Below are 23,229 nucleotides of genomic sequence, written 5' to 3'. Positions count from 1 at the left end.
TTAAAATGCAAAAACGGGAAGAAGACCTTAAGGACGCAGGGTTTTCCGTTTTTTTTTTTTTAGAATCAAACGAACATGCAGAATCATAAGGCTTTTAATTTTTGCACCTACAGAGCCATATGAGGACTCCTTTTTTGCGCCGTGATCTGAAGTTTTTATCAGTACCATTTTAGTTTTAATGGGACTTTTTTGATACATTTTTATAATCTTTTTTTAGGGTATACAGAGTGACCCTAAAATATGCAATTTTGGACTTTGAAATTTTGCACTGTTGGTTAAAGGGGTACTCTGCTGCTCAGCGTTTGGAACAAACTGTTCCGAACGCTGGAGCTGGTGCCAGTAGCTTGTGATGTCAGAGCCCCACCCCTCATGACATCATAGCCCCGCCCCCTCAAAGCAAGTCTATGGGAGGGGGCGTGACAGCCGTCACGCCCCCTCCCATAGACTTGCATTGAGGGGGCGGGACGTGACGTCTTGAGGAGGCGGGTCTGTGACGTCTCGAGGTCCCAGCTCCAGCATTCTGAACAGTTTGTTCCAAACGCTTAGCAGCGGAGTACCCCTTTTAATGGTGGCGCCTACCATGTGATGATGTCCCTTCCCTTTTCTACAACAGTTCACTCCAACATCCCATTGTCGAACCAGCAGGCCATTTTCGAGCGGTCGCCTCCTGGTGTCCGAAAAATTGTCCTCGCTACAAACATTGCAGAAACGTCGGTCACCATCGATGATATTGTTCATGTGGTTGACACCGGAATGCACAAAGAACAGCGATACGACCTCCGGACAAAGGTACGACCTGTAATCTGTCATAGGAACGAGCGCTGAATATAGGGGTCCTGAGGGGGGCAGCATATAGAGCAGGGAGGGGGGAGATAGTATATACCATGTGTTTCACCCATCATATTACATGTGAAATTGAATAAATTGCTGCAGTTATCATTTCTACCACTAGTTGGTTCCTGCACCTGGTTTTCTTTCCTTGTAACGGCGCACCGTGTGGTTTGGCCAGGTAGTGCAAGTAAAATACTAGATCGGTGTAATATCCAACCTGGGGTTCTCCAGCTGTTGGGAAAACAAAAACTGCCACTCTCAGCGTGGCCTGACACGTTTTCGGAGATTACGTTTTGCAACAATGATATCCAATCCTATACATCAGAACAGAAGACATTAAATCTTATCCAAATGATAGGGCGGATAAGATGTCTGATCGTGGGGGTCGTGCCGCTGGGGACCCCTGCGATCTCTGCTGCGGAGCGGTGCATGGAGCAAACTTTGCTCCGTGCCGGATGACTGGCGATGCGGGGCAAAGGCTCGTGACGCCACGGACACATCTGCTCGTGACGTCACAGGCACAACCGTCACGCCCCCTCCCATAGACTTGCATAGAGGGTGTGTGGCTGTGACATCACAATCAGATGTGGCCGTGGCGTCACGAGCCTTCGCCCCGGATCGCCAGTCATCCGGCACGGAGCAAAGTTTGCCTTGCATTGAGGGGGTGTGGCTGTGACGTCACGAGCCTCTGGCACTGCACATGTTGCTCTAAACGAATGCCGGGTGCAGCAAGAAGATTGTGGGGGGAGGGGGGGGGTATCGCGCTTATCCTTTTGGATAAGGGATAAGATGTCTAGGGGCGGAGTACCCCTTTAACGTTCTATGTATAATGTCTCTTGCAGGTTTCGTGTCTAGAAACCACTTGGGTGTCCAAATCCAATGTGACCCAGAGACGTGGCCGGGCCGGACGCTGCCAGCCAGGATTCTCCTTCCATCTCTTCACCCGTGAGCAGCACCAGGCCATGCCCACCTTTCAGGTGGCAGAGATCCTGCGGACTCCATTGGAGAACCTGGTGGTCCAGGCCAAGATTCACACCCCGGAGATGACGGTGAGCGACACCCCATGTATATGTATATCTGTGTGTACATATGTGTGTGTGTGATATATATATATATATATATATATATATATATATATATATATATATATATATATATATATATATATATATGTATATATATATGTATATGTGTGTGTGTGTGTGTATATATATATATAATATATACATATATATATATATATATATATATATATATACATATATGTGTGTATATATATATATGTGTGTGTGTATATAATATAATATAAAAATGTAGAAAAAAAAAACAAAAAAAATTATATATATGTATATTATTATTATTATTATTATAAAAAAAAATTTAATTATTATTTTAGGCCGTAGAATTCCTGTCTCAAGCCCTGGAAAGTCCTGACCGCTGCGCCATCATGGACGCCGTGCAGCTCCTACAGGAGATCAGTGAGTAACAGATATTAGTCTATTAGTTACTGATGATTTAGTTACTTGCTGCCGTAGAACTAATTTCTCCATTCTGACTACTTGCTGAGCTTGTGCATATACGCAGCAGCCAATCAGAACAATCAGAGCTGCAGTGTAAAGTAAGGAGGAAGGACCTAGTTAGCTGCCTGAGAATGATGAGATCGTAGGAGAATTTTAGATTCTAGACCAGTGGTCTCCAACCTGCAGACCTCCAGATGTGGCAAAACTACAACTCCCAGCATGCCCGGATAGCCGTTGGCTGTCCGGGAATGCTGGGAGTTGTAGTTTTGCCACATCTGGAGGTCTGCAGGTTGGAGACCACTGTTCTAGATGGTGCTGCTCATCTGGAGTCACTGATCATAGATGATCTGTAATGGATCAGTACTGCAGTGTAAAGCATCGGGCAGGGACTTGGTGATTTGGACCCTATTGACACGCCTGCAGGCGTCACCTGACTAATGTGTGTTTTTTGCTGCAGAGGTCCTGGATCACAACGAAGAGCTGACCTTACTAGGCCAACGTGTATCCAGCATCTCCACCGACCCCAGCCTGGCGAAAGCCATCGTCCTGGCCTCCATATTCCGCTGCCTGCACCCCATGATGGTTATTGTGGCCTGTCTGACCAAGGAACCATTTCAAGGTGGAGTGATGAACAGGTCAGAGGTCAACCAGGTGAGACACTGGTGGAACATTCCAGATTGCAATGCTACTTTCTACTACATCTAAATATGTTTGTCTTTAACAGCGCACCATGTGGTCAGATTTGGTATTGCAAGTGAAGCACATGTATAATATCAACATACTGCAAACATTTAAAGGAGAAGTCTCACGCCAAAAAACGTATCCCCTATCCACAGGATTGGGGATACGTTTTAGATTGTGGGGGGGTCCGACCGCTGGAACCCTCTGATCTCCTGTACGGGGCCCCGGCTCTCCCTGGGAACATGGCGTCCCCCACCCAAAGCGGGAGAGCCTTTCAGCTATCTTTGGCTCTCCCATAGAGATATATGGAGGGGCCGTGGCCTCCAGAAGCTTCAAGACTACAACTCCCAGCATGCCTGGACAGCCTGAGAGTTGTGGTTTTGCAAAAGCTGTAGGCACACTCAATAAGAAACCCTTTTAAAGGGTTACTCCAAAGGATCGGGGATAAGATATCTGGCCACTGAGACCACCCGCAAACTCTGGTCCGGCACTGCAGCGTTCTGAATACAAGGCTTGGAGCTTTCGTGTTTGTGACGCCAAGCCACACCCCCTCCATTAATGTCTATGGGAGGGGGCGTGATGGCTAGTACAAAGCTGTCACACCTCCTCCCATAGACATGAATGGAGGAGGTAAGACGACTGATCGCCCATCATCCAGCACGGAGCAGAGTTGGCTCCATGCACTGGATGACTGGGGTGCCGTGCTGGAGATCATGGGGGTCCCAGCGGCGGGACCCCCGTGATCAGACATTGTATCCCCTATTCTTTGGATAGGGGATAAGAAGTTTAGGGGTGGCGTATCCCTTTTAGTGTTTGCAGTACATTGATATTATACTGTGTGTGCATTGCTTGCAATACCAAGTCTGACCACATGGCGCTCTGTTAAGACAATTGTGTAGCAACATAAAACTACCTTTAAACAGTAAGGAACCTCTGCTGGTAGGTGGGAGGCATTGCAGGTGACATGGCCCCCACGTGTTCTTGTATTCCGGGTCTTCACGTAGTTTTTGTGCCCAGGTGAAGCAGAGGTTCAATGGGCAGTCGTGCAGTGACCACCTGGTGTACGCCCGAGTCTACCATGCCTGGAAGGAGGTCCTCGGTATGGGGAATGGCGCCAATCGGGACGACTTCATGGAAGATAACATGCTCTCCAGATCTGCCCTGCGCTTCATCCAAGGTGAGCCTCGTCCTAGAGGTTATGGCCACGCTGAGACCCGCTCCGGTGCTGACCCCGCTCCCTGATCTGTGTCCTCCAGGTCTTGTCAATCAGTTTTCCTCCAATGTGGAAGAAGCTTCCCTGGTGCATAAAGCGAATGAATGTGTGGACAGATTCGCTCTGTGCAACCAGCTGAGTGATGAGGACGAGCTGGTGAAGGGGGTTCTGCTGGCGGGACTGTACCCCAAACTTATACAGGTAACCAGGGGGCTGTATGCAATACCCAGCTGTTCTATCTCTTCATCGCATTTATTTGTTCTGTATTTCCCTGCACTTCGTAGGTCAGACGTGGAAACGTGATCCGTGGAAAGTTCCGGCCCAATAACATCTGCTATAAGACAAAATCTGGACTTGTTCTACTACATAAAAGCACAGTGAACAGGTGACTGCCGTGTCTGAGGGAGACAGCCTGACATTTGATGCACTGCTTTCTGGGATATGTAGTGCCTGTAGCAGGTTTTCACATTCATAGACACAGTGTGACCCCTTGTGCTCATCTCTTCCAGGGATGTAAAGAATTTCGGCATGCCCTGGCTCACCTACTTCCAGGCGGTGAAGTCTTCGGGGGCAGTGTTCGTACGGGACAGCTCCATGGTTCACCCCCTGGCCGTTCTCTTGCTGACTGATAGCCCGGCCACTGTAAGAGGTGAGTACACCCCAGCTGTGGGGGGGCAATGATTTTACTGCTTTGGGGCATTGGCTGTCCGGGCATGCTGGGAGATGTTGTTTGGAGACCACTATATGTGGTAGGAAAATCTAAACCAGCTCTCACTTGTAACCGCCTGCATGAGCACTGGCCAAAGAAATGTCCATTAAATGAAGTAAAGGGTAATTCAGCAGCATGAGTCCAGGTAAAAATCCATCCATTAAATAAAGCCATAAAATTTTATGTTAAACACTATGCTTAAGGCCTGATACATTTCGGTCTTACAATCTTAATCAGAGGCCCTAGGGCCTCTGATTAAGGTTGTAAGACCAAAATGTGTCAGGCCTTAAAGAGGTGCTCCAGCGTTCTGAACATTTTGTTCAGTATGCTCTAAGCCCAAGGCAATGATGTCACAGCCACGCCCCCTCCATTCATGTTTATGGGAGGGGGCGTGTCAGCTGACACGCCCCCTCCCATAAACATGAATGGAGGGGGCGTGACGTGACAAGGGACGTGGCTGTGATGTCATGACCACTGCCACAGGAACCCGGTGTTTATTTAGAACATTAGGTGCTGCGTGAGATCAGAGGGCCCCAGCAGCCGGACCCTCGCGATCAGACATCTTATCCCCTATCCTTTTGGAGTATCCCTTTTAAGCGTAGTGTTTTTATGTCGTGTGGTTTGACTGACTGACTTAATTTTTTTTTTTTTTTTTTTTTTTTTTATGGCTTAACTTTTGTCTAAACTTGGGAATACACTTTAGGGTTCGATTACACATATATAATGTTGGGGGTCTTCCGCAGCAGTAATTCTACTTGTGGTTTTGCTGCAGACCTATTAAAGCAACAAATAATTCTGCATTGGATTATGTACATGTGAACGTAACCTGAGGGTATGTCTGCACTGCGGAGAAATTCTGCACCAAAAATTCCGCTGCAGCCGCTGCTCACTGTCTTTAACACCTTAGGGACGCAGCTCATTTTGACCTTAAGGACGCAGCCCTTTTTTGCACATCTGACCACCGTCCCTTTATGCATTAATAACTCTAAGTTGCTTGTACCGATTTATTCTGAGATAGTTTTTTCGTGACATTCTACTTTATTTTAGTGGTAAATTTTCGTCGTTACTTGCATCCGTTCTTGGTGAAAAATCCCAAAATTTCTTGAAAATTTTTAAAATTTAGCATTTTTCTAACTTTGAAGCTCTCTGCTTGTAAGGAAAATGGATATTCCAAATAATTTTAATATTGATTCACAAACACAATATGTCTACTTTATGTTGGCATCATAAAATTGACATATTTTTACTTTTTGAAAACATTAGAGGGCTTCAAAGTAGAGCAGCAATTTTAAAAATGTTCATGAAAATTGCAAAATCTGAAGGGACAGATGTTACAGAACTACAACTCCCAGCATGCCTGGGCAGTCTAGGCATGCTGAGAGTTGTAGTTTTGCAACATCTGGAGGGCTACCGTTTGGGCACCACTGTATATAGTGGTCTCCAAACTGTGACCCTCCAGATGTTGCAAAACTACAACTCCCAGCATGCCCAGACAGTCTTTGGCTGTCTGGGCATGCTGGGAGTTTCAGTTTGGCAACCACTAGGAAGGCAGCAGTAAAGATCGCTTTACTGCCCCCTCCCTTGATGCTCCGCCGTCGCCTCCCTACCTGCGCCGCTGATCTCCGCTGATGCCACTGATGATCGTCTTCCCCCCGTTCTGCCCTACATCCAGGGGTGGGCGGCGTTTCCATGGTAACCCCCCGTCTTCAACTGCCATTGGTCAGTAGTCATTGCTGACTAATGGCAGGGGATAGGAGGAGATGGCAGCACTGCAACCTCGCTCCTATCCCTCAGGATGATCGGGGCTGTCACCAGAGACCCGATCAGCCCAGAATAGCGACAAATCGCAGATCTGAATTGATCTGCGATTTGCCACGGTCGCCGACATGGGGGGGGGGGGGGGGGGGGCGGCAGGCAGGCAGGCAGAGATTCTCAGGACCCCCCTGGGCAGTATGCCGCCCTGGGCAAGTGGCATGCCGCCCTGAGAGCAGTGCATTGTGGGAGCAGAGATCACAGGTCATTTAACATTAGATTCCTTACAGTAACCAGCAGAATTTTCATATGGTCTCTGGAGATGTGACTGCAGTGTAAAGCATGGTGTATCTAAAGTAGTGTCTCCCAACCAGTGTTCCTCCAACTGTGGCAACACTACAACTCCCAGCCAACGGCTGTCCGGGCATGCTGGGACTTGTAGTTGAGCAACAACAGCTAGAGGACCACTGGTTTGGGAACACTGTCTTAGGGTACGTTCAGACGAGCGGATTTTCGCAGCGTATTTCACTGTGGATCAACCGCTGAAGGACACTCTGTATTCTGCCTTTTACATGTACCTGCTCGCAGCGGCAATATGCTGCTATGAGCAGACACACTGCGATGTGCGAGTTGCCGCACGCATGCGCAGTATACTCACAAATTGCGGCAGCTCATTAAGCAGGGGGAGCGGCCGCGACGTTTGCGAGTACATCACGCATGCGGGGCAACTCGCATATCGTTTCAGTGTGTCTGCACTTAGCGGCGTAATGCCGCTCCGAGCAGGCACATGTATAGGCAGAATACAGAGGGTTCTTCAGCGGCGCATCTGAAGGTACCGAGATACACTATTGCAGATTTCCTGATCCTTATACATAGATTTGATCAGGATTAGAAAAACCATGGCTGCTTTTTTTTTTTTTTCTCTAGAAGTAGCGCTCCACCCATGCACAGGAGATGTCTGGTATTGCAGCTCAGCACCAAAACTGAATCAAATTTGCAAATAAGAATTTTTTTTTTCTTTATAGATAGAAAAAACTGCTGATTTCTTCTAAACAGCACCACAGCCGTCCTTAGGTTGTGTGTGGAACTAAAGTCCCACGTGTTCCTATAGGCATTCAGTAGGATATGATCAGTGTATATTACTATGGAAACACACGGATCTGCATAGGAGCTGTGGACACAAAACGAGGGTTTGTTTTATTTAATAAATGTATTGGGCTGTTTTGTCCCGGTTCTTCTCACTTTGCCTTATCCCTTACAGAGAACGGGGAGCAGATGGTGGTTTCTCTCTCGGACTCGGACCTCCTGAAGCTGGAGAGCGACCCCCGCACCATCACACTGCTCAGCGACCTACGTCACGCCTTGAAACGGATGGTGGAGCGAAACCTGCAGGATCAGCTTCCTTCATTGTCCGAGCAGGAGGAGGCGCAGTACACGCAGCTGCTGCAAATCCTGGTGGCTCTGCTGAACAGCACGGCGCATTGCTTCGCCTCACCCGCGGAGGCCGAGGAATGAGAGCGCGATTTACCGATTACTTATTCCTCTAGAACTTTGTTTTTGCCCCCTAGTTTTTTGGGGAGGGACATTGAAGATTTTTGTTCATGCTCTGCGTTTTAAGCAGGGATGGGGGGGGCGGCGCGCTCTTTATACGCACAAATCGCCCAGTTGGTTGCGTCTCCGGAGGTGCCTGCACTTTGTTTCAATGTTATTCTGTTTTATGTTCTTCGTGTTTCTTCAGAAAATTACACAGCATTTTGAGATACTGAGTCGCTTTGATCATTTTATCTGTATAAATATGGATGATCTATTGTAAGGTTACACGATCGGTGTCTTGGCCTAGGAGAGCTTGTCTGTAAGTCTGCGTTCAGTGTAAAATAGAAATAAATAATAAAGGTATAAAATTATACAGTATATCCATTTATATCTAATGTGTTCTATTAATGTCTATGGAACGGCGGCCATTGATGTACATTCCATTAAAAAAAAATTCAATATCGTAGCTGTGGCCACTTTTCCATAGACTTTAACCAAACACATTTTAGATTAAAAGGTATTTAAAAAGTGGCTTATTTTATTGCTATTTACTGTACAGGATAATAAATATTGTTTAAAAAGTTGACATTTCCACATGCGGCAATGCTGTAGCATCAGTGTTATCTGTCATCTACTGAGGGCCTGGCTGATGGCAGCCATCGCTTACAGTCTATGAAGCAAACACATAGTGGAGCGCTGCTGCTCCGGGCACAACTGTTCGTCTTGGTGTGTTCAGTACCAGCGCCCCAGACCAATATATGCCTCTATATATTTTATTACTATTGTCCTCTAGGGGTTAAAAGTTGTGGTGGACTAAAACAAAGGTTTGCAGAATAATTGCACTTTATTTGCCGTTAACTGGGCAACTCCTGGAAAATGGGGGAGAGGGGTTCTCTTGGGCCCAGGACTGTGATGGCTTCATCTCAGTACAGACTACCTGAGGTTGATCGGTGGGGGGTCCCTGGTCTGGGGACACCGGAAGGGATTTGACACCCAGGTGGGCCCCGAACCAGTTCATGGGAGCAGCTGTGTCTGGTGCTGGAATATGTCCTGTTAGCAGCCATGTGATGTGCAGCAGTGCCCACTTATTTATAGCACCCGTGGTTCAAAGGCAATGTACATTTTAAACCATTGTTTCCCACCTGGCGTGCCTCCAGCTGTTGCAAAACTACAACTCCCAGCATGCCAAACAGCCTTTGGCTGTCCAGGCATGCTGGGAGTTGTAGTTTTGCAACATGTGGAGGTACCCTGGTTGGGAAACACTGGCCTAAACCAAACAATGTGCAGACAAAGCTGAGCTCAATGTAAAAGCACTTTAGAGACCTGGAATTTTTTTCACCTCCTGCCATCCCAAATGGCTTTTCTTAAAAGGAGTAGTCTCATGGATAAAAAGTTACACTATTCGCAGGGGAAAGGGGGTCCAAGCAGTTGAGCAATGCCACCACACTCCCATCTTTCTATGGGACAACTGAATGGGGGGGGGGCGGCAGCCCCTGCACCACTCCAGGGCTCAGCCTTGCACATAATTTGTTACAAACTTTGATTTTTTTTTTTTGGGGGGGGGGGGGGGGGGGTGGATCATTACCAATCGGGTTAACTGTGGGACCATGTCCTACAATGTCCTCTGTCTAACCTATTGTATAGAGTAGAGGGGACACAGTTTGCTATTAGTACTTCTGTTCTGCTCTGTTCAGCCTGTAGAGGGCGCTCAAGTCTCTACCAAGTATAAATCTTATCTCTAGGGTCAGTTCAGGATGGAACAGACAATGTTCCTCTAAGGACCTTTTATTAGAAGGCAGCCAGAGCCCACTGATTCAGTGTGTGAACTAAATTCATATACAGGGGAGAGGGCTGCTTCCATATAAAAAAAAAAAAAAACCTATGTAGTATCACAGTGTGCATAAATGTCCGAACTATAAAAAAAAAAAAAACGTTCATTGAACCACACGGTTCAATATACATAAAAAAAAATTTAAATACCAGAGTCCAAAATTGCCATTTTGGTCACTTTGTATACCCAAAAAAATGATCAAAAAGTCCCACCAAAACAAAAATTGTGCCAATAAAAAAAATTCAGACCACAGCACAAAAAAATGAGCCCTCAAGAGTACATTTTAAAAGCACTAATTTTCTTGCAAAAAGTTTTTTTAAAAGGAGTAAAACAAAATCAAACATAGGTAGGGGATCATTTTAATCGTATGGACCTGGAGAATAAAGGTGTCACTTTTACCAAAAAGTGCACTGCGTAGAATCTGAAGCCCCCAAGGGTTTTTTTTTTATTATTATTTTGCCTCAATTTTTTTTTTCTGGTTTTGCCTTTGGAATGACAGCAATAATTTCACCACAAAATCTAAGACAAAACCTGAAAAAAAAAATAAAAAATTGTGGGGCAAAAAAAAACAAGCCCTCATATGGGTCTGTAGGTGGAAAACTGAAAAATGGCCCGTAGTTCTTAAAGGGGAACTCCACTGGCCAACATTCAGAAGTAAAAATGTTCTGAAGGCTGTGTTCGCGTTACAGGTGTTGACAGTGACAGTCACGCCCCCTCCCACAGACTTGCATTGAGGGGGTGTGGCAGACACGCACAACACGAACACAGCTTTCGGAAACACTTGGCCAGTTAAGGGGTTAAACCTTCAGCTTTTATCTACTTGTTTGACATCACATCTTGTCCTCCCAGTCACAACCGTAGCTGCATTCACCATTGCTGGCACACGATCTCCATACTGCTCCCTTGAGCACAAGAAATGTAATTACACCCGACTACAATCCATCATGGTAACTGCAAATGTGTCGTCCCCCCCCCCCCGCACGCTGGTGTTTTGTTGCGAATTATTAGGTGGTCGGACAGAAGAGGCGGAGGCCGCAGCGTTTCACATCTAGAAGCTTTTATTTCAGCCTTTTACAATATGAAGTTCCACGATGTGGAGGAGATAATATTGCTATCGGTATAAGAGGAAGAAGCGGGAACAGTACAGTCAGGAAGCCGCCATAGTGGCTCCTATCAGCAGCAAGTCAAACATTCAGTCACAGTCCTGTCCACACCAGACCCCACCCTCACATTCCACCAGATACTGCTCCTGGCCACAGGGGGCGCACTGTATGGGCTACTTGATCTGCACTCGCAGAGGTTGAGGTAGCCATGATTCCAAGTATGGCCCGAGATCAGTGTTTCCAAACAGTGTGCCTCCAGCTGTTGCAAAACTACAACTCCCAGCATGCCTGGACAGCCTTCGGCTGTCCAGGCATACTGAGAGTTGTAGTTTTGCAACAGGAGACACACTGCCCCAGATCATCATGAGTGAGGGTCAATGAGGAGTCCTGTTAAAGTGCTCATTCCTCTGCCCAGATCAGATGCCGAGGAGCTGCCCAGATCAGATGTCGAGGAGCTGCCCAGATCAGATGCCGAGGAGCTGCCCAGATCAGATGCCGAGGAGCTGCCCAGATCAGATGCCGAGGAGCTGCCCAGATCAGATGCCGAGGAGCTGCCCAGATCAGCAATATTAACCCTTCAGCTTGCATCTACTTGATTGATTTAACATCTTGTATTCCCAGTAAAACAACCAAAGCTGCATTCACCATGGCCGACGTACAGTCTCCATACTGCCCCCCTCATGCCCGATTAATGTAACTACACCCAATTGCAATAATCATGGTAACCCCAAGGGTGTGGTAACTCCACGTGTGTCACCAATCAAAACACAGAATAGTGAATGCAGCTCTGGATGTGATTGTAGAAGATACAATCAATCAACAATTCATGCAACATGACAGATGTCAGCCATCTCTGATATCCCCTCCTCAATGGTGACTGCTCGAAAATCCTCCTATAAATCTGAGCTTCTAATCCAGGGCACTTTACATTGTGAGGACTTCGGTCTAGACACAAGTTACCGTGTCCCGATGACCAGAACGTTTTTATTCTATCAGACATTTGGCACTTAGATTGTGATGAATTCTGCTCACTGTCACATGGGGCCCTCTAGGTCACCTGGCCGGGCCCTACGGGGGGCAGAAACTACTATAGTGCAAACTCACACATGGTTAAAAAAGAGAACACATTCACCAAAAGAGACAACAGCAAAGAATAGGGACAGATATGTACAGCGCCCCCCAGAGGAGGAACATCACCTAAACAGACTCTTATAGGAAAAAACAAACATCGCTAGAACAAGTTTCCTTAAGACGGACTATTCCCCCTTAAATCCCCAGCTGATAGAAGTCCTGGACTTCATGTTAGAAACTTTATGTAGCCACTTGGCAAAGCTGGATGACAACCAATAGTGCCGGAACCCATTCAGGAGCCTGGAAAAGCTGCACCCAGAGATGTTATCCCATTATTTGTAGCTTACCCAGCTTTCCCAATGACTGTGCAGAAATTACCAATATGCAAGAGGACGCCCCAAAGTTTTTAAGGGAAATGCTCCATAAAGGGGTACTCCACTCCCCAGCATTTGTAACATTTAGTTTTGAATGCAGGGAGCGGGCTTCAGGGGTCGCTACACCCCTCGTGATGGTACGCCCGCCCCCTTAATGCAAGTCCGGCTGTCACCCCCCCCCCCCTCCCATAGACTTGCATTGAGGGAGCAGGCGTCACGTCACGAGGGGCATGGCAACCCCCATAGCCCACTCCCTGCATTCCAAACAATGTTCCGAAAGCTGGGGAGTGGAGTACCCCTTTATGGTACATTCACACATACAGGATCCTGCGCAGATTTGATGAGCAGGATTTGTAACTGCCGATTAGAAGCGGAGATCAGTCATTTAGTCTATTCTGAAATCTGCAGCAGAAAATCCTGTGCATCAAATCTGCGTACTTGTGAACGTACCCTTAGGGTGCGTTCCCACAGGGCGTGTACGCAGCGTTATTTCACGCTGCGCAAAATTTACGGCAGCAGCGGGAAATACGCTGCGTATTCCTTGCTCACTATACACACGAGGCTTTCCAGCGGCAGCCCTATGTGTTTAGTGAGTTTTGGAGGCGGAGCCGCGCGTCAGACACACCGTCACACGGCCCCGCCTCCAAAACTCACTGCACACAGAGCTGCTGCCGGAAAGCCCCGTGTGTATAATGTGCAAGGAATACGCAGCGTATTTCCCGCTGCTGCCGTAAATTTTGCGCAGCGTGAAATACACTGCGTATACGCCATATGGGAACGCACCCTTAAAAAGGATCTTATGAATTAGTTAGAAGCTTCCAACACCAGGGGAAAAAAAAAAGAAGGAAAATGGAACAAAATTGCAGTGCCACCCTCGGGTCCAGGCACACCCGCCACCGCCCGCCTCACACTTTGGACACATCAATAATCTAAACCTCAGGATGAGGGCGTAAAAATTTCAGGATAAGAAATAAATGGCCGCAATATATACCGTAAACAACACCAGGGGTGGACAAACCTGGAGGATACCAACAGAAGAGGTGAGGGGTGGGGGACAACCAGGAAAACACAAGACACCCCATATGTACAGTGCCCCATAACCTGTCCAGCTTTTACAAAACTACAACTCTCATCATGGCCTGATCACATGATTCCTTGATCTCGTAGATCAGTTCTCTCCTACCAGCGGCTCCTTGGCGATCCCTCTGATATCTCAGAGCAACTCCCGTCATACCGCAAAAACCAGGGCTGATCCATAAAGGGGTGCTCCGGGGGGGGAAAAAGAATGTTTTCATGGCAACAGGTGCCAGAAAGTTAAACAGATTTGTAAATCCCTTCTATTTAAAAATCTTAATCCTTCCAGTACTTATCAGCTGCTGTATGCTCCACAGGAAGTTGTGTAGTTCTTTCCAGTCTGACCACAGTGCTCTCTGCTGACACCTCTGTCCATGTCAGGAACTGTCCGGAGCAGGAGAGGTTTGCTATGGGGATTTGCTTCTGCTCTGGACAGTTCCAGACATGGACAGAGGTGTCAGCAGAGAGCACTGTGGTCAGACTGGAAAAGCACTACACAACTTCCTGTGGCGCATACAGCAGCTGTTAAGTACTGGAAGGATTAAGATTTTTATAGAGTAATTTACAAATCTGTAGAACTTTCTGGCAGACTCTTACATCTCTCTGATTCTGTGGTTTTGCAGCTTTTGCAAGACAATCCTCACCACGTCCTGACAGCTGAAGAACTGTGGACTTACAGAAGATGCAGAGCCATCAAGGAATGAGGCATGATGGGAGTTGTAGTGAGCCACAGTATGGGGAAACACTGGCTCACACACTCTACAATCAGAGAGCTCACCTCCATTTACTCCATCATGCCCCCCCCCCCCCACCCCTTACTGTTCATCTAATTTCAGCTTCTTTCTCCCTTCTATAACATACAACCGGTCGCCCATAGCTGGACCTGTCTATTTTGGCAGGACTGCAATCAAGTAAAAAAAAAAAAAGGGGCTCTTGTCCTGCACGGCTCATGGGGCACCTACCATATCCAGGCTACTTTGAGACATCCAGACGACTTTCCCACTATAAAGCGTTGAGTGAAAATTACTGGACTGCAACACTGTGCAGGAAATCCAGCTCTGCAAGCCTAAAGGAATGAGACTGTAGCAGCATCTCTAATGCAGATCTAAACCCCAATGCATGCGGGATGGTAGCGGTGGGGGGTGCACAGGGGTGGGGGTGGTTATCACAGGGGGTCACGGGGTCGGGTTCACATTTACACACAATACGGACCATTTCTGTGTCATCCTGAAGCATTCAGCACAGGAAAAACAGAGTTAAAGATTACCCAGACACCACTGCAATTTTGTCACATTTTAATGTCATTTTTATTAGAAATCATGCAACATTTTAATATATTTATATATAAAAATACAAGTGCAATAAGAACTGTGTAGGTCCAGGTGTCGGGGTACGGAGACCCCCCCCCTCCCCACCCCCTTTATAATGCTTGTTCAGCTTTAGCCTGAAAACCCCCGAAAGAAAGAAATTATTTACACGTCAGTCCTTTAGTGTCGTCACAGCACATAAAAAGTTAGTTCAAACCACAAAATGGTACAAAGAAAAAATAACGAAAAAAAAAAGGAAAAACAAAAAAAATTTTCTTAAACCTTCAAAAACATTTTCTTCCATATTAAAGTGAACTAGTTCCTTCCATCAGGTAAGACATCGGTAAGAACGTTTCCCTTTCCCTCATAAAGCAGCGTCCCCCGTAACCTGCGGCGCGCCACATCTCCCAGCATGCCCTGGGGTAAAGCCTTACAACCCTACAAAACGGTTACAAAATGACAATGTTGTTCTATTTAAAGTTTTGCTAAATATTTAGAATATTGTAATTTTGTAAGTTCTTGCAAAATGCTTCTTGTAACAGGTGTACAGCTTTAGTCAGGGCATGCTGGGAGTTGTAGTGCTGCAACAAGTGGGGAAAAAAAAAAAAAGCTTTTTCATCTGTTAGGAATGTTGCAAACTACAACTCTCAATATGTGTCTGTTACAATGTTGCAAAACTTTTACAGCAGTTTCACGTTTGCAACAGACAAAGTGACAGTTGCAGTTTGCAACATTTCAGTTACAAACGTGAAACTGCTGTAGAAGAAAACTGCTGTAGAAGAAAACTGCTGTAGAAGAAGTTTTGCAACATCGTAACAGGCACGATGAGAGTTTTAGTCTGGAACACTTCAAAACTACAACTCCCAGCATGCCCCGCCAAGGCTGTAAAACTTTAGCAAAGCATTTACAACGTTTTAGAAGTTTTTGCAAGTTTTGTAATATTGTTGCAAAACTACAATATTGTAAATGCTTTGCAAAACTTACAAAGTTACAGCTTTGTCAGGGCATGCTGGTACTTGTAGTACTGCAACATTTCTAAACAGAGGTAGAACTTCTTAAAACTACAACTCCCAGCATGCCCTGACAATTGTTTCAAAAACGGCTACAACAGTTTGTAAAGACCTGCTGGGAGATGTGGTTTTGCAACAGGAGCGGAGCCGCCGGTCTAAAGCAGTGGACTCAAACTGTGGCCCTCCAGATGTTTCAAAACTTCAACTCCCAGCGTGCCCGGACAGCCGTTGGCTGTCCGGGCATGCTGGGAGTTGAAGTTTTGAAACATCTGGAGGGCCACAGTTTGAGTCCACTGGTCTAAAGCTTCCTAAGCTCTAAAACAATATGGCCGTCATGTGACATTCACAATCCAACATGGTGGGGGGCGCTGTAACCGCTGGCCACCTAGCCCCGCCCCCACCAATCTTTTGCGTAGTAGTTTTTCCGGTAAGACGACCCATCATCACGTACTGACAACTTTCTGCTACCGACTTTCATTCTACAAACTTGCAACAATATTAAATATATATATATATAAACAAACAAACAAAAACAAAAACAAAAAACACAACCTCCCGATATGTGAAGAGTTTTCTAGCGATGAAAGAGCAGGAAATGGGATCAAGCGTCCTAGAAGCGGAGGGTACGGGTAAGCTCCTCCCCCCCCCCCCCCCCCCCCAGCGGTCGCGACACGCAGCTTCTACGGTTTGCGAGTCATATATATATATACGTACATTTATATATACTTAACATTTATTAATATTAAATTATAACACAGGTTTGTTATGACGATGATGTCACCAAGCGTTCGCCCGTCCCGATCTCTGGCGGGGGGTGATACGCCGTTCCGTAAAACCAGCAGCCCCTCCCCCCCCTCCCATGAGGTCAGCAGCCATCTAGCTGCGTTACAGTATACGTTACTCATAAAATCTTTCAATTCATTAGAAAAAAAAAAAAACAGTCTAAAATAATAAAGGTACCATAACCCAGAACAGGGAGGTTAGGCCCATCAGCCCCCACCAATCACTGGAACCAGACACCAGGGGAAAGGCGGCCAGGGCTTACAGCGTCGAGCAGATGCAACTGATGGCGTGGAAGGTGAGCAGCAGATGAACCTGTCGTGGCGGATGCCGTGGCGGCTGTAGCGGTGCTGGGAGGAGGAGATGTCACCATGTCACATGCCCCCTGCTGGTCTGATGTGCTATGGATAGTAAGAGCGGGGGAGGGGGATGTAAGTGCTGAAGATCATGGTGGGAAGCAGTGGAGGAGGGGGTAGTTTTTGAATTTGGGGGGGGTAAGGAGGAGGAGGGGTTGCAGACGTATTCTCCGCGGTCCATCATCTCTCGCCGGCGGCCGGAGCGACTCCATCAATCTGCAGGGAAACAGTGTGACGATTTCGAAGGTGGGTGGAGAACAAGTAGGGAGGACAGATGATGGGAGTTGTAACAGGGAGGAGATCAGACAATGAGAGAGATGGAAGACGACACCACAAATTCATCATTAGATGCCTGGAAAATAAAAGCAGTTCGTGTCTCAGATGTTGTAAAGTGCGGAGGGGACGGGGGGCCGAGCTACGGCGGAAAAATTCCTTTAATCCGGCACTGGTTGGGACAAACTGAACTCCGCATCGCAGAGGATTTATGTATTTTTTCTTAAAGGGGCACAAACATTTTTCAAATCAACTGGTGCCAGAACGTTACACAGATTTGTTAATCACTTCTATATAAAAGTCTTAATCCTTCCAGTACTTATCAGCTGCTGTATGCTCCACAGGAAGCTGTGTAGTTCTTTTCTGTTTGACCACAGTGCTCTCTGCTGCCACCTCTGTCCGTGTCAGGAACTGTCCAGAGCAGGAGCAAATCCCCATAGCAAACCTCTCCTGCTCTGGGCAGTTCCTGACACGGACAGAGGTGTCAGCAAATAGCACTGTGGTCAGACTGGAAAGAACTACACAACTTCCTGTGGAACATACAGCAGCTGATAAGTACTGGAAGGGTAAAGATTTTTATATAGAAGTAAATAACAAATCTGTATGACTTTCTGCCAGCAGTACCCCTTTAAATTTGTTTTCTGCACTTTTCTTTGATCATCTGATAATCCAGAATGTCTTTATATATGACGAGCGGATTAAAGGAACCTTCCTGTATGGTTCTATGTAACTTACATGCTGCAATACAGTCTTCTCAGATGCCGCTGCAGACACTGGTGTGGTACTCTAGATGGCGCTACACTTAAGTATCCTTTTAGAAGGGGTAAACGTCTTTAAAAGGGAAACTAACAGCTGGTTCACCCGCACTAAATCCAATACATGGGGTTATCATGTGGGTGAACCAGATTACAATAAAGGTATCATTTAGCCCAGTTTTTCCAAACAGTGTGTCTCCAGCTGTTGCAAAATTACAACTCTCAGCATACCCAGACAGCCAAAGAAAATACAGACTAAGGCTGGGTTCACACTACGTTTTCTCCCATACGGGAGCGCATACGGCAGGGGGGAGCTAAAAGCTCGCGCTCCCGTATGTCACCGTATGCGCTCCCGTATGTCATTCACTTCAATGAGCCGACTGGAGTGAAACGTTCGGTCCGGTCGGCTCATTTTTGCGCCGTATGCGCTTTTACAACCGGACCTAAAACTGTGGTCAACCACGGTTTTAGGTCCGGTTGTAAAAGCGCATACGGCGCAAAAATGAGCATACCGGACCGAACGTTTCACTCCGGCCGGCTCATTGAAATGAATGACATACGGGAGCGCATACGGTGACATACGGGAGCGCAAGCTTTTAGCTCCCCCCTGCCGTATGCGCTCCCGTATGGGGGAAAACGTAGTGTGAACCCAGCCTTAGCCGGTTCCGTAAACTGGTCTAGAGATACCTGTTGTAATAGCCGGCATGGTGCAATGGATGAAGGACCGCCCACCTTGTGCTCACATGGGTGAAAGGGGTCTCCTGAATATTTAGGAAGTGGGGGGTGTAGTGTGGGTGAACCCACTTCGTTTCCCTTTAAATAAAAATTTCTGCAACCTTCTAATAGAGACTATTTCAACCCCACTTGTCCCTACTGCCCAGGTGAGAGCAGGACTAGATATGTACAATGTATCAGTCTGGGGTCCAGGATGTTTAGCTCACAGAGCATTGTCTAGACTGGATACAATTGTATCACTTCTCAGCTGAGAGCAGGACTAGATATGTACAATGTATCAGTCTGGGGTCCAGGATGTTTAGCTCACAGAGCATTGTCTAGACTGGATACAATTGTATCACTTCTCAGCTGAGAGCAGGACGAGCTATGTACAATGTATCAGTCTGGGGTCCAGGATGTTTAGCTCACAGAGCATTGTCTAGACTGGATACAATTGTATCACTTCTCAGCTGAGAGCAGGACTAGCTATGTACAATATATCAGTCTGGAGTCCAGGATGTTTAGCTCACAGAGCATTGTCTAGACTGGATACAATTGTATCACTTCTCAGCTGACAGCAGGATGAGACAGAGTTGGAAGTAAGCAAGATTTTTTAAATTCACTAGAAGTATTCAGAAAATACCAAGGAGCTAAAACACAGACGCAAATAAGAGGGATCTAGGGCCGCTTTGTGCGGGACCAGGGACCTGTCCAGGAGATCGCAGGGGGCCCCAGCGGTCGGACCCCTGCGATCTGAAACTTATCCCCTATACTTAGGATAGGGGATACGTTTTTCAGCACTGGATATCTCTTAAATGCATTTTTCTATCAATTCTAGGCCACACCCACTTTGACAAGCCTGATATAAAAGACATTTTTTGTGCACTTTTTGGCTCATATAATCTTCAACAATTTTAGTCACAGTTTACTCAAAAAACTGTGCAAACATATCTATTAGAAGGTTGCAGAACTCTTCCCGGGATTTGACCTCTCACCCCCAGGATCTCCTGCTCCACTGATATGATAACCTATACTAGGACATAAGACACTTCTGTAGAGGGTGGTCCTCCCCTCCCCCCAATGATCCACAGTATCCTCACCCCAGGACCCATCAGATTATATGGACCCCCTTATCTCTCAGGGTTCAGGAGGGGGAGGGGTTAGTGGCACTTCTTACTTGTCTCTGGTATAAGTGTATTGAAGCTCTGGGTTTCCCTTTGATCACCGCCATCTACGGGAAGCATCTCTTGTACGCCATTTTCCCGTGTGTCCACCGCCGCAGTGTTGTCTGTGGGTGTTGCTAGGTCCCCGTTCTGTGGCGCTGTCACCTGCTCTCCACCATTTTCCTGTATTGGGGATAAAAATGGTCTTTCAGGGACTGGAGATAAGGGGTAGAAAGATGACAATATGACCCCATACACTGGTATCCCCTCCCCAATCATTCCCTGCCCCCACCTTTATGCTTTCTTGAGGTTCCTGCTTTGTAGTTTCTGTCTTTTTTGAGGATTCATTGGCTTTGGCATCAACAGAGACTGTGAGAGAAGGAGAGGAGGGTTATGGGAAAAGACCGAAATACACAATGTCCTCGATGCCCCCGTTCGCCAGCTATACACAGGAGTCCCGCCCCCAGCATGCCTACCGCTGTCTTATATGAAGGATAGCCTTATGCCTATCCCATTCTTAAACTCCTTCACTGTATTTGCAGCGACCACTTCAGCAGGAAGGCTATTCCATGCATCCACTACTCTCTCCTATTACTGGAGACACCTTTCCCACTGTACAACCCCCTCCCCCCCCCCCCCCCCCCTCCTCATAGCCACTGTACAACACCCCCCCCCCCCCCCTCATAGCCACTGTACAACCCCCCCCCCCCTCATAGCCACTGTACAACCCCCCCTATCCTCTGTACAACCCCACGCCCTCTCTGTACAACCCCACGCCCTCTCTGTACAACCCCGTGCCCTCTCTGTACAACCCCGTGCCCTCTCTGTACAACCCCACGCCCTCTCTGTACAACCCCATGCCCTCTCTGTACAACCCCATGCCCTCTCTGTACAACTCCATGCCCTCTCTGTATAACCCCATGCCCTCTCTGTATAACCCCATGCCCTCTCTGTATAACCCCATGCCCTCTCTGTATAACCCCATGCCCTCTCTGTATAACCCCATGCCCTCTCTGTATAACCCCATGCCCTCTCTGTATAACCCCATGCCCTCTCTGTATAACCCCATGCCCTCTCTGTATAACCCCATGCCCTCTCTGTATAACCCCATGCCCTCTCTGTATAACCCCATGCCCTCTCTGTATAACCCCATGCCCTCTCTGTATAACCCCATGTCCTCTCTGTATAACCCTGTAAACACTTGAGAAGTTTTCCTCCTATATAAATCTCCTCCTTTACCCTGTTAATCCCCTTAATGTATATAAAGTTTCTATCATCTCTCCCGTCTCCTTTATCACCGTTTCTTCTCAATCCCATCCTAGTCTTAGCGCCAGCACATGGTCCCACCACAGCCGCCCCTCTGTAGTCCTCTATCGTTACCTGTCCGGGCTTTAGCGATGGGTTTTGATCCACACTTGGCAGACACTTTGGATACATCCACCTTCTTATTCAGGATCTGCACCTGTAGGGAAGACGCGCACACATCAACAACGCACAAGACATTCAGCATTAATCCGATCCACCGTACAACTCCCACAATGTGACGCCAACAGATCTCATCAACAAGAGACAATAAGGAAAGATCAGGATGAACCTTAAAAGACAACAGGGCGAGGATAAAAAAGCCACAAACCGCCCTAATCTTTTGCTTCTATGGGGTCATTATCAAAAATCATTGCGGCGGATGGACCTGCCGTATGCGGCCGCACAATACGACTTCTACGGGGGTCTCCAGACTTATGATTTTACTTCTACAAAGATGCAGCGTAATGAGAAGTTCTGCAATTTTGGTGGCTTACCAAGATCTCTGCTTGCTGTCAGTGACTGATTACAGAAGCTGCCAAACCTGTCCTGTCCTACTACTGCTTACACAGCTGAGGGTTTGTTGCAATGTCTGTAGGTAATGCTCTAGGATATAAACACAGCTGCAGGACTTGAACTCTTAGGCCAGTGTTTCCCAACCAGGGTGCCTCCAGCTGTTGCAAAACTACAACTCCCAGCATGCCCGGACAGCCTTTGGCTGTCCGGGCATGCTGGGAGTTGTAGTTTTGCAACAGCTGCAGGCACCCTGGTTGGGAAACACTGTCTAAGGCTATGTTCACACGGCATGAAATGTGCAGAACGTCCGCACTGAACACAGCCGCACACTCCTCATATGTGCATTTGGGACGGCTCGGAAATGCTCCGTCTACATGGGGACAGCAATGCTTTTCCAAAACATTTGCCACAGAGATTCCACAATGTGCACGGTGCAGAAGAATCCCACTGAAATCAATGGGACTCTGCTGCAGCGGAATTTCTCAGCGGAATATTTCCGCTCTGAAAATGAACATAGCCTTACTAGCTCTTCTCTATGTCGATACATAAAGCATTATGGCTACATGAGCAGCAAAAAAATAAAAATAAAAAAAAAAGAATGTAACCATGAATGCTCCTATTCGTTGACAGCAAGCAGACATCTTGTAAAGGGGGGGACAAAGAATTGCAGAAACTTTCACTTAACAGTCAAAGTTTAAAAAGGGGTACTCCACTTGAAGTTTTTATTTTTTTTATTTTATCAACTGGTGCCAGAAAGTTAAACAGATTTGTAAATTACTTCTATTAAAAAAATCTTAATCCTTCCAGTACTTAGCTGCTGTATGCTCCACAGTGCACTCTGCTGACACCTCTGTCCATGTCAGGAACTGTCCAGAGTAGGAACAAATCCCCATAGCAAACCTCTCCTGCTCCGGACAGTTTCTAAAATGGACAGAGGTGTCAGCAGAGAGCACTGTGGTCAGACAGAAAGGAAATTCAAAGAGAAAAATAACTTCCTGTGGATCATACAACAGCTGATAAGTACTGGAAGGATTAAGAATTTTTTTTTTTTTTTTTAAATAGAAGTAAATTTTCTGGCACCGACTGATTTCAAATGGAGTACCCCTTTAAAGAAAATCTGCAAACTGATAGATGCCGCCACCAACCAGGAGACCTGGAATCAAAGTGACTGAGAATTTGGTACCAGAGGGGACAATTTCCTATGCACCCCCTACACCCCTTTGATTGTGCCCACCACCTCTAGTACAAGAGACCATCACCATCAGTGCAATGTCTGGTATAAGACATCCCGTTCTACCCCAAAACCCTTCGTACAGGGTCACTCTTTGCTGTAAGTGCAATGCATTAGGCTTCTGGACTGG

The 23,229-nt window shown here is 46.9% G+C and overlaps 2 protein-coding genes across 12 annotated transcripts in view; one reads left to right on the top strand and one right to left on the bottom strand.

The window, feature by feature from the left end:
* DHX30 (DExH-box helicase 30) overlaps positions 1 to 8,804 on the top strand; it is a 31,865-nt gene extending 23,061 nt beyond the window's left edge. For all 3 annotated transcript variants that reach the window (XM_056518809.1, XM_056518810.1, XM_056518812.1), the window contains 9 exons: positions 614 to 789; positions 1,674 to 1,880; positions 2,228 to 2,309; positions 2,809 to 3,002; positions 4,050 to 4,209; positions 4,289 to 4,446; positions 4,530 to 4,630; positions 4,755 to 4,894; positions 7,968 to 8,804. In XM_056518809.1, the coding sequence (XP_056374784.1) occupies positions 614 to 789; positions 1,674 to 1,880; positions 2,228 to 2,309; positions 2,809 to 3,002; positions 4,050 to 4,209; positions 4,289 to 4,446; positions 4,530 to 4,630; positions 4,755 to 4,894; positions 7,968 to 8,221 (1,472 nt within the window). In that variant the 3' untranslated portion in view covers positions 8,222 to 8,804. The remainder of the gene's footprint in view (positions 1 to 613; positions 790 to 1,673; positions 1,881 to 2,227; positions 2,310 to 2,808; positions 3,003 to 4,049; positions 4,210 to 4,288; positions 4,447 to 4,529; positions 4,631 to 4,754; positions 4,895 to 7,967) is intronic.
* Positions 8,805 to 16,269: 7,465 nt separating this feature from the next.
* LOC130272842 (microtubule-associated protein 4-like) overlaps positions 16,270 to 23,229 on the bottom strand; it is a 168,994-nt gene continuing 162,034 nt past the window's right edge. For 5 of the 9 annotated variants that reach the window (XM_056518794.1, XM_056518798.1, XM_056518799.1 and 2 more), the window contains 4 exons: positions 21,431 to 21,512; positions 20,343 to 20,419; positions 20,065 to 20,233; positions 16,270 to 17,497 (listed from right to left, as the gene is read on the bottom strand). In XM_056518794.1, the coding sequence (XP_056374769.1) occupies positions 17,490 to 17,497; positions 20,065 to 20,233; positions 20,343 to 20,419; positions 21,431 to 21,512 (336 nt within the window). In that variant the 3' untranslated portion in view covers positions 16,270 to 17,489. Of the gene's footprint in view, positions 17,498 to 20,064; positions 20,234 to 20,342; positions 20,420 to 21,430; positions 21,513 to 23,229 lie in introns of those variants that run through there. The other 4 variants (XM_056518797.1, XR_008843759.1, XR_008843762.1 and 1 more) reach the window with 4 other exon arrangements.

Source organism: Hyla sarda, chromosome 5, assembly GCF_029499605.1.
Source record: "Hyla sarda isolate aHylSar1 chromosome 5, aHylSar1.hap1, whole genome shotgun sequence".
Taxonomy (NCBI): domain Eukaryota; kingdom Metazoa; phylum Chordata; class Amphibia; order Anura; family Hylidae; genus Hyla; species Hyla sarda.
The sequence above is the reverse complement of the archived record's forward strand: the minus strand, read 5'-3'. Positions and strand labels throughout refer to the sequence as shown.